We start from the raw sequence: 11,197 nt of genomic DNA, 5'->3' as shown, positions 1-11,197 counted from the left end.
AAAAAAAAAAAGCCCTTGTCACACGAAGTTGTGTGCGTTTAGATGATTGATTTTGAGACCTCAAGTTCTAAATCCGAGGTCTCGAAATCAAATTCGTGGAAAATTACTTCTTTCTCAAAAACTATGGCACTTCAGAGGGAGCTGTTTCTCACAATGTTTTATACCATCAACCTCTCCCCATTCATGCCATTACTCGTCACCAAGAAAGGTTTTATGCTAATAATTATTTTGAGTAATTACCAATAGTGTCCACTGCCTTTAAGATCGGTTGGCATTCAAAATCATCATAGCTTTTTGTGAAATTGAGCCCAGTATTTGCACACAAAAATATTGTTTGTACACATATTATTTGCAATCAGCCTGCCAAAATAAATAGTGTTGCAAATAGTATAAAAGTTAGATGTCAGTGCAAGGTCTCATTACAAGACTAATCTCAATGTTTACTTAGGCTTGTACAAAAAAGTATAAAAGTAGTTATTACTTTTCAGTGACTAACCAGCTGGACCAGTCAGCTTTTCATTTAACTGGTCTGTCAGCTTTTTCACTAGTCCATAGCAGGCCTGATGTTTCACTGAGGCAATGAAGGCAATTGCCTCCATGCCCCCTGGTCATTGCCTTGGTGCCCTTAAAAATGTTTCAATAGAAATTTACTATTTCTTCATAGTGTGCCCTTTAACAAGGAGAAAATGCCTTGGTGCCCTTGCCCTTTCAAAAACAAAGCAAACAGGCCTGCCATAATTCATATTAAAATAAGGATGGTTTTCAACACTGTACTAGCCAGCCTGTACACCTGACCGTTTTAACTGCCATTTGGCCAGCGGGCCACTGTTAAAGACAGTGGACACTATTGGTAATATTGTCCAAGACTAGTCTTCACAGTTGGTGTACATATCTCAACATATGCATAAAATAACAAACCTGTGAAAATTTGAGCTCAATCATCGGTCGCTGAAGTTGCGAGTTAATAATGAAAGAAAAAAACGCCAAAGTTGTGTGCTTTCTGATGCTTGATTTCAAGACCTAAAATTCTAAACTTGAGGTCTCGAAATCAAATTCGTGGAAAACTACTTCTTTCTCAAAACTACATGTAGGTCACTTCAGAGGGAGCTGTTTCTCACAATGTTTTATCAACCTCTGCCAATTACTCATTACCATGTAAGGTTTTATGCTAATAATTATTTTGAGTAATTACCAATAGTGTTCACTGCCTTTAAGGGAGAATGCTGCTTCATGTAATAATGACAAAAATATGTTGGGGCTTCAATTTGACACTGGACCCCAGGCCTGAGGCCAGTGATTTTAGCTCTTGGTCAGTTAACTGCAAAGCCAGCAGTCATGTTAAACTCTGTACAAATGTCAAGTATTCTTACTAAGATTCTTGTCTTGTAATATAGTTAAACAGTTTGAGCTTCAAGCTCTTGTGTAATTTTTTGTCAAATTGAGCTGTGTATGTAAAACCAAATGAATGTTTAAGTAATCTTGAAATAAAATTAAACTTCAAAATACATGCAGTTAACAATTTGAGTGATGCATTTTATCACTGGGTATAAAAATACTCATAAAAACTGCTTTATTGTAAAAACCAACCAGCCCCACAACAGACAAAACTAAATTAACTGTACACAATATTTGATAAACTTTAAAACTAATCAAGCAAACTTAATACATGTAATCAGTCACTGTCACCATCGGTGAAGTCAACAACCTTTACAATGGTTCACTAATTAAAGAGAACCACGTCCCAATTTCATGGCGCTGTTTACCACAGAGTTCTGTGCTTTAAATGGGACCATGAGCACATAATATTCATTTGTACCATAGAGTTATATATAAGAACTAGAGGGCGCACTGGCCTATATACGCGCTCCGGCATGCGCGCAGGCGGCCATTTTCTAAGTTGACAAAACTGGCATCTCACAGCGTTTGTTTGTGCGGCCATTTTGTAAGTTGAACAAACAGCATCGCGTGAGCGTTCAATAAAAAAAACCTCAAACGTGTATTTCATATCAACGCGCGTGCAGAATGACGTGCTTGTCATCTTGCGGTCCCGTGGCGATTGTGCACGAAGCATCACTCGTGCGCCCTCTAGTTCTTATATATAACTCTATGATTTGTACCAACTCCATAAAAATAGGTCTGAATAGTGAAAGGGTTTACATTGTAGGGGCTACGTGTAGATACAAAAAACAAAACAAAACAGAGTTCAAAATAGTGACTCTTGGAAGGTGCTTCTTTGAATGCAGGCATGTGGACAATTTTGAGTGTTTTAGTGGCAAAATACAAAGTAGACCGCATTATGGTTATGGCATTAGTTGGGTGTTCATAACAAGTCAAGCACAAGCCTACTAACAATAAGCCTACAAACATTAGAGAGGTTATGCTAATAGATATTGCATTAAACGTACAACATTTTACTCCTTTAAAGTTTCTTGTTGCCGTTCCTGTAGAAGCTCAACTTTTTAGGGAAGAGGGGCACAAACATCAATTACTAAACGCTCCTTTTAGGGGTGCGTCAGAAGAAAAACTAGTTTAAAAACATTTCCATAAAAATCTTGTCAAAATAGAAACTTTGTTAACATTGTTTCTTTACCCGATTCAGAAAACAACTAGGCAGTCTTTCTAGTGTTGCCAACACATAGCTAAGCGAATAAGGTACCTTTTATGACGATGTACGCACATGTCCATGCTTTAAAGAAAAAGCGTGAAGCTTTAGGGATTGGCCGAGTTGGTCCATGAAAAGTGTTTGAAACCATTTGTTATGAAATGCATAAGGCATGTATGGTTAGAAAGATGTTTTAAAAGTAGAATATAACGATCCACACAAACATGCATCGAAATTGCGCGGTTTTCCTTATACTTAGCGAAATAACACGGTCGGCCATTTTATGGAGTCAAAAATTTGACACCACAAAATGGTGTGCCGTATTAGTTCATGGCGTACAAGGAAAACCATGCAATTTCGAAGCATATTTATGTGGATTGTTATATTCTACTTTTAAAACATCTTTCTAACCATACTGCATATTATAATAAACAGTTTCAAATGCTTTTCATAGACCAACTCGCCCGATCCAAGGCAATGGGTCCCTTCAACTTCCCAATATGCCTACAATACATGTAACTAGAAAAGAAACTTAATTGAGAATGGCATTGAGAATCAGTACAAAATAAAGGGAAAAGTGTTTAGGTGCCAGTCAGTTACATGTAGCTCCATCGATACTAATGGGAGACTTTGTAACCCTATGTAGGTGGCAGCAGACTTACCAGGTAAATTTCCATTGTTTACCTAGTTCTGAGCATGCGCACTGTATCAAGAACAATGGATTTACCTGGTCAGTCTGCTGCCACCTAGCGTCCCGAAAGTCCTCCATTGTTTCCTACATAACGGTGAAATGGCAAGTATTGTTATTTTGTTCAGTTATAAGGCTGTTTCTTTGATACAAACAAGAGCTGCTGTGCTTGAGGTATGGGATTACAGGCCTTTTCCACTACATGTAGATCCCTAGCACTGACGTCAGACCACAATCTGTTGACTCTGCTCATGGCCTGCCATTTTTGGGAGAAGGTGCGAGTGTCACCTAAAACGCAAATTGCACAGCTCAGGTACAAATGTTGAAATTGGACTTCCAAAGTGTTGAAAACCAGATTTATAACTGCCAAGTACATAATTGCCAAATAAACACAGTTCTCCCTTGTGTGTGAAGCAACATTCTTGGAACAAGCCTTCAAGTAGCCTTGCTGGCTCCTTCATTCTCGTGTGTGTCCATCACAAAACAGTGTCAGAATTTCCAAGTACCGCATGTTGTATCATGCAGATGGGGAGCAAAAGGTCACTACTCAAAACAGGACTGTGCATTCCTGACGACTTAGTTCAAACTTCCAGTAGTTGTTCCCCCAACAAGGTTCCTGATGATCGAATGGCTGGTGGGCCCTTGGCATTTTACCGGATGCTACCTCTGCCACTCAGCCCTATTTCAAAAGCCTTCATAATGGCTGTAGGGTCCAATTTAAAGCTCACAAATGCAGGCACGCTGAACTTTTGCCTTTTGTTGTATTGGTCTCCATTGGACAAGATTGCTGAATCTAAATAAGGAAACAATGACATACAATTTAATTGTAAATGTTAGTGAGAAATAAAAAGTCTGAATTTGGTGGACTACAATAGCCAAACCATCCTTACTTTATACATAAGGCCATGCATTATGTCATTGTGAATTTCAGGACTCAAACATTGGTTGTACTGTTGAGTTACTTTATAATACAGGCCTGTAAATACACAGAGACCATGGCCTCTATTGCCATGCAAAACAAACTAATACGAAATGATTTGTTTCTTCATTATAAGATCACTTTTGGGTTAAAGGCAGTGGACACTGTAGCATCTATATATCGCCCTCTATTGACTAGTTGTCATACAAGTTTATTATTCAAAGGTTAAAGTTCAGATGTGATTAAAAGAACAATGATCCATCTTGATTCCTGTTGCAACTCAAACAACTGCGTTTTAGAGTTTCCATATTTCTCCACCTTTGTTTCAAAATATTAAAGACACTATTGGTAATTGTCAAAGACTAGCCCTCACAGTTGGTGTATCTCAACATATGCATAAAATAACAAACCTGTGAAAATTTGAGCTCAATCGGTCATCGAACTTGCGAGATAATAATGAAAAAAAAAAAACACCCTAGTCACACGAAGTTGTGTGCGTTTCGATGGTTGATTTCGAGACCTCAAGTTCTAAATCTGAGGTCTTGAAATCAAATTCGTGGAAAATTACTTCTTTCTCAAAAACTATGGCACTTCAGAGGGAGCCGTTCCTCACAATGTTTTATACCATCAACCGCTCCCCATTACTCATCACCAAGAAAGGTTTCATGCAATAGTGTCCACTGCCTTTAATCAAGGGCGTTTTTCCATTTCAAAGTTGAAAAGGCATACATAGACCTTTTCGCAAATACCATTGCGCAAGCGTAAACTGTTGGACCTGGTGCATTGTAGGATAGCTGTGGGTCAAATTTGATCACCAGTAGACCACAATGCACCTAATTCCAAGCTCTGCACTTGCTTTTCTCCAAATGTCATTTTTAGAGTAAACGCCCGGTCCCACTGCAGCGATAACGAGACGATAACGATCACAACGCAAAGAGAACGCGTTCTATTGGTTGAATTGCTCCACGCAGAATACGCACACGCTCATTCAACCAATAGAATGCGTTCTCTTGGCGTCGTTATCGTTATCGTTCTCGTTATCGCTGCAGTGGGACCGGGCCTTAAGGCTGTTTGCCATGGAAGGGCCGGCAGGCTGGTCTTGGCATTAGAACGTTCTCAACCTTGTCACAAAAACTTTACAATTTTCCAATGGAAGTGCCTCTGAAAAAGGAAAATAGAATTGCCATCTCACAGAGGTAATCCCAGGTCTGAGAAAGAATTATTTTTATGGGAAGGTTTCTAGACAGATGTTAATTTCCAAAGGGTTGAAGATTAAACATTGGTGTGTTTGCTCTCACGTCTACACTTACCAGTGGTTAAGTCATTGACAGTTCTTCCTTGATTTCTGGTCTGTGAAAGTAAAAGACACAAAAACCAAAATGTTAAAAAATAGCATAAAATAAATACATTTGTTTTGAAGCATCTCAAAGAAACACTTCACACAAAATCATAGGGATACAAACTTCAAGACGACAAATTTCAGTAGCAATGTAAAGTGAACCTGTTGTGAAATAATAAGTGATGACTGAAGCTTTGCATGGTGTGAAAAAAAAAAAGTAACAGGGCTCCAATTTGAGACCCCCAAAATAGGCTTGTATCTCAAAATGTTTCCAGGGCCAGAGTTTGAGGATAAAACTATCAATGCAGTGTCAAAATATTATGGGCTGACTTTGTACATTATGTACCAGAAATATTCAGTTCATTCCTGAATTACGAGATATTCAATCAAATGTAGGGCATTGCATTTTACCTTTTTAGACTGGAATTTACAGACCATTGTTTTTTTTATGTCCTGTGACACCGTGCTTCAAATTTTGCTCTGAGTTTTAAAGGTGAGGTAAGAGACCGGTAATTCTTTTTCCACTTTCATGACAAGTTTTCTATTAAAAATTAGTGCATAAAACAAATTAATGTGAAAACTTGAAGCGTGACTCACTGCTAACAAACAAATTTTAAACTGGGATCCAGATCTAAGGGGTGCCACACCATTTGATCACCCCCTGCATTCCAAAGAGCGTTTGGGTCAAGTATCAATAGTACAAGAGAAGTAGATGAAAGGACCCAAATTATTTAATTTGGGAAAAAACACAACATATTTCATTTACCAGGCCAGGGGCAGATTTCACTAATGCGTTTTGGTCATCGCAAACGCCGAAATCGATTGCTAAATCTAAAATCCATCGCAACTTAGCGATGGATTGTTAGCCGACGATTTCACTAAAACTTAACGATGAATATACTCGTCGCAAAGTTATTATCTTGCGATAACATGTTAGTGGTCCGAAGTAAAAGTTCATCGCAAACTTATGATACATCGCGCCATTCTGTGCTTATAGTTATAGCGGTGTACGTTTTGACGTATAAATTGTCCGTGATTTAGAGTAAAATGAGTGGCGCTACATTATTTTAGTCTTGCGGTCTGTTACCTGGTAGACTCAGATTGCCGATGACAACTTTTAGCGACGCAACTGCAGCAAAGAGCCCCTTAATATCGGTAAAAAAGAAATACTATCTGGGTTTGATTATTTTAACCATCATTTTTAGAAAAAATGTGTAATGTATTGGCAAATTGACAATGTGAAGCTTAGTATTATTAGACAGATATGTCAGAATTTTCATCAATCCCACCGTAACAACAGATTTACGAAATCTTTTTATTAAAATCTAAAATTATAATAGAGGCCATAGGCCTATAAATGCTTTAACCCTTTGTAAATGAATGCCTAAACATCGTCCACAATAGTTCGTATGCACCAACATGACAACGATTTACATATAAACTGCACAATGCCATTTCATTTCAAGCGACGACCGACGATTTTGTTGCGGGACGTCAAAGGTCACTACTTTTAGCCTCGTACAAAAACTTTATTTCCCTTTTAACGTCATCGCAATTGTGATGACTTTAGTGAAACGCAGAATTAGCGACATCGCAATTGTGATGGATTTGAGGTTTGCAATCTCATCGCAAGTGTATTAGCGATGATCGCAAATATAGACGTTAGTGAAAACGGGCCCCTGGCACACTCGTAAGAAGTCTGAAATCGTAAGAAGTCTGAAATATCTCGTCCCTGTTTAATATTTCATTACCAAGTTTAGTGGATGAGCTTCAATTTAAAAAAAACAGTAATTCAGTTTTGGAAATTCCATTGAGGTGTGCATCCAGCTGTAACGATACATAAATAGATGGATTACAATAGGCGTCATCGACCGCCATCTTTTGATGTAAGTGTACATGCAGCGCATACACTTGTCCCTTGTTAATACTCCAAAGATGTTGGTCGATGACGCTTATTGCAATCCATATATAGCGTGAAATGTCTTACCAGTATATGATACTGCTTCTGTGGACTGGTGGTCCCATTAACTTGCCCCTTTCCCCGGTTCCCTTGGCCCTGTGTAACACCAGGAGAACCTTCTCGCTGGTATTCCTGCTTCCTATTTATGAACTCTTGCTGTGGATCCTTGAACCGCATGAAGAGATCCATTTGGCTCTGGTTCTGACTCGAGAACACCCTCTGTTGTTTCGTTTTGTTTTTGTTATCGGCACCATTCATGGTAGGGCTAGCTGACGCCTTCTTCTTCGTGTTTGGATTGTTCTGTGGCAGCATAATTGGCCCTGCAGTTGGCTGGTTGGGTTGGGCGTACTTCGTAAGAGCTTCAAAAGGGGATTCCATCGTTGAGATATCTTTCTGTCCTCTCCGCTTGGCAAGTTTCTTCTTCAGTGTTCTTTGAAAGAATTGATTTATAAGGGCTAAAACTAGAGGAATATAGAAACTGTGCAAGATTGCATTCTTGAACCCACTTAGAGGGTATTTTGTACTGTTGTATGATGTGGTCTAACGTGTAATAGTTAACAATTACGGGACAGAAATGCACAGTGCTAGTACAAAAAACGCTGATGTAGGCCATGTTTTAGTTTGATTTATGAATGCCTCGAGACCAAGAATCCTCCAATCAATGCGCCGTATTTTTGACCACATGAGGGCACTCTCAATAGTATTTGTATCACTTCCAAGGATATTTTCAATCAGACCCAAAACAGTTTTTAAAGACAGGAACACATCACCACCACAGACACTATATCCATAACAGACCATAAGACATTCAAGGGAGCCGTCATAATCCACCTGTAAAGCAACTTTAGAGCAACAAAAGCGACGAACTCCGATTAAAACTGTGCAGGATGAATCGTGTATACCAGTATACCCCCAGAAATGATAAAACTACTATTGAGAGCTTCCTCACGCGGTCAAAAATAAGGCGCATGCATTGACAATGGGTTTTATATAATGTGTCCCATGTAACTGATAATTTTGTACATCAACTTGGTTCTACAAGAAGTTTTTTGGCATGGAGAGTTATATTTTATAGTTTGTGAACCCTCCAATGGTCCAGGGAATGGTTTCTCTCCATGAGCTATAAAGATTTAGAAGAAATACAGTCAACTCTGGACGGTTGATACGTACCTCATGTAGGGAATGGCCATGAAGAAATTGTTAGGGTTCAAACCCAGGTTGACCTTTGGTGCATTATCTTTCTTATGGGTTGGAAGGTCATCGACATGAAACCATTTTACATCCTGAAGTATACAAAATTAAATCAATTTAATTTTTGCAGAGTTGTGCAGGCGCATAGCCAGCTTTCATGTGTGCATGGGGGGGGGGGGGGGTCCCAAGTTTGGTTCCCATTTTAAAGTTAAGATTATTTAAGTTTGTACTGATATGGTTTAATTTGCAAAAAGCAGTACTGTTGAAATATACGTTTTCACTGCCAGAGGGATTACAGATTACAATGGTATTGAAGCTGCGGATACTTGAACGAAACTCTGCCAAGCTGGCAACATCGGCATTACCACATCTTCCACAATTGTAAAAATAATGAGAAGTGGATCACATCGTGGTATGAAAAAGACCTACCAGGTGTACAACAATTGTTGTGTTTCCTGTTCCAGTTTGTCTATTTTTTTTTACCCAAAAATGTTTGCTGTCCCCATTCACACCGGCTGGTAAGTTTCTGTGCATATAATTTATCTAAACAACACAAAGGACCTACAGCTTTACATCCGGAAGGACTGAGCAATAACGGTCAAGTGTCTTGCTTTTAAGGATTCAAGAGTTAAGACCGGGACTCAAACCAAATCGCTGCTAATTAGAAACACCACAGAACGTGTGTCTGGTGTACTATACTGCTTGGCCATGACACACATTTAGGCAACTGTTAAATATCAGATGTGAAACTTGAGCATACATGTATGCTAATGGATAATAATGCTAATGATGGATACATACATGTTTAGGGACAGATCAAGGGTTTGATTCTGGAAGATCAGGGCCCAACTTCAAAGAGCTGCTTAGAAGCTAAGCACAACATAATTATGTTTACCAAAACAGGTTTACCAGCCAAAATACCACGTCATACAGTGTATCATGTACATTGCAGCATAAAACTGTAAGCAACATTCCCTGCTCAAGCAGCTGTTGAAGTTAGGCCCTGGGGAAGCAGGTATGGTTAAGAGACTTTACATTCAGCAAAATACTTACCTTAATCTCTCCCCTCGTCTTTGGTTTAAAGTCAGTTTCCACCGGAACATTAGTCACAACATACAGCCTTGCTAGTTGCTCATTAAATGTAGCTTCAATATATTCCTCTTCAATCAGTCCTGAGATGTCAAATCCTGTCTCCTCCAACACCTTCAGTTGGAGAGAAACCATGCATTACTATGCCTCATACATATTCATAATCGAGAGCTATACTCCAATAAACCCTATGCACAATGGGCAATGCACATACACACGCATCTCCTGTCCGCAATTTTGTGTGTCAAAACACGCACAAAAGAAATGGACTCCCCCAAAAAGGCAGAAATGGTAGGCGCATATTGTTCGGAGATGCCCAAACATGTGTACATGTATCATCCTTTTGTGCACGTTTTGACGCACGAAATGGCCAACAGGAGATGTGCGTGTATGTGCACTGCGCGTTTTGCATAGGGTCTGTTGGTCCATTCACCATCACAAACCATTCACAAAGAGCTCAGATGTATCTTAACTGCAAATCAATCTTTATTGCAAGGCACAGTGTGTTGTCACAATACAATTCACAACGGCGATACTGACAACTCATCTTAAGATTAATCTTAGTGCTTTAAGAAATCGGCCCTAGATGCAAATTTTTTTACCAAATATCTGCGCAAGTACTCTTACACAGGATATAAATTCGCATACATTGTAGACCGTCGCACATATGACAGTCTGCTACGCATGGAATTTATGAAGCAATATGGAACTGATATGTCACAGGAATGAAAAGATGGCAAGTATGAGGTACATGTAAAGTAAAACAAATATAAAATGGTTTATTTCAAGAGGACAGTTGAGCTCTCCTCAGTATTTCATATTGCTTAATTCATCATCTGGTTGTGAAGCCACATGTACTCTCAGAAAACCGAACTTAATCACTGTACTAGCCAAGAAACCAATTGGGAGAAAACAAGGAAGCAGTTTCAAGTTTAGATCATGTAGCAGTGGGAGGAAAACCCAGCGACTTACTCCAGGGAAAACCCATACAGTCAGGTAGGGAATGAAAACCCAAAAGTTTTTGACTACACTTACTTCCAAAAACTAAATTTTGGGTCACAACTTGAACTGTCAAAAACCCCCAAAAATAACCATGTGGTGCTTTGCAAATATAGCAAGCATCACAATATCAGCCAATGCCCATGTTCAGTCCAAATGTTTGGCCCACTGCATTGGTCTGGGACACTGCTTGAGTTAAGACTGCACAGAGTTACAACTTAAAGGAACACGTTGCCTTGGATCAGTCGAGTTGGTCTTTGAAAAGCATTTTGCTACCGTTTGTTATAAAATGCATGGTTAGAAAGATGTTGTAAAAGTAGAATACAATGATCTACACAAATATGCCGCGAAATTGCGTGGTTTTCTTTTTACCTCATCCAATAACACCGTCGGCCATTTATGGGAGTCAA

At 39.1% G+C, this 11,197-nt stretch overlaps 1 protein-coding gene across 3 annotated transcripts in view; it reads right to left on the bottom strand.

The window, feature by feature from the left end:
• Positions 1 to 3,282: 3,282 nt before the first annotated feature.
• Positions 3,283 to 11,197, bottom strand: part of LOC117296052 (m7GpppN-mRNA hydrolase-like) — a gene marked incomplete in the record, with an annotated part of 16,176 nt that continues 8,261 nt past the window's right edge. For all 3 annotated transcript variants that reach the window (XM_033778915.1, XM_033778914.1, XM_033778916.1), the window contains 5 exon segments: positions 3,283 to 4,083; positions 5,520 to 5,559; positions 7,536 to 7,938; positions 8,679 to 8,791; positions 9,753 to 9,902. In XM_033778915.1, coding sequence (XP_033634806.1) covers positions 3,941 to 4,083; positions 5,520 to 5,559; positions 7,536 to 7,938; positions 8,679 to 8,791; positions 9,753 to 9,902 — 849 coding nt within the window.

The sequence above is a fragment of the Asterias rubens genome, chromosome 10 (assembly GCF_902459465.1).
Source record: "Asterias rubens chromosome 10, eAstRub1.3, whole genome shotgun sequence".
Classification (NCBI taxonomy): Eukaryota; Metazoa; Echinodermata; class Asteroidea; order Forcipulatida; family Asteriidae; genus Asterias; species Asterias rubens.
This window is presented reverse-complemented; position numbering and strand designations above follow the sequence as displayed.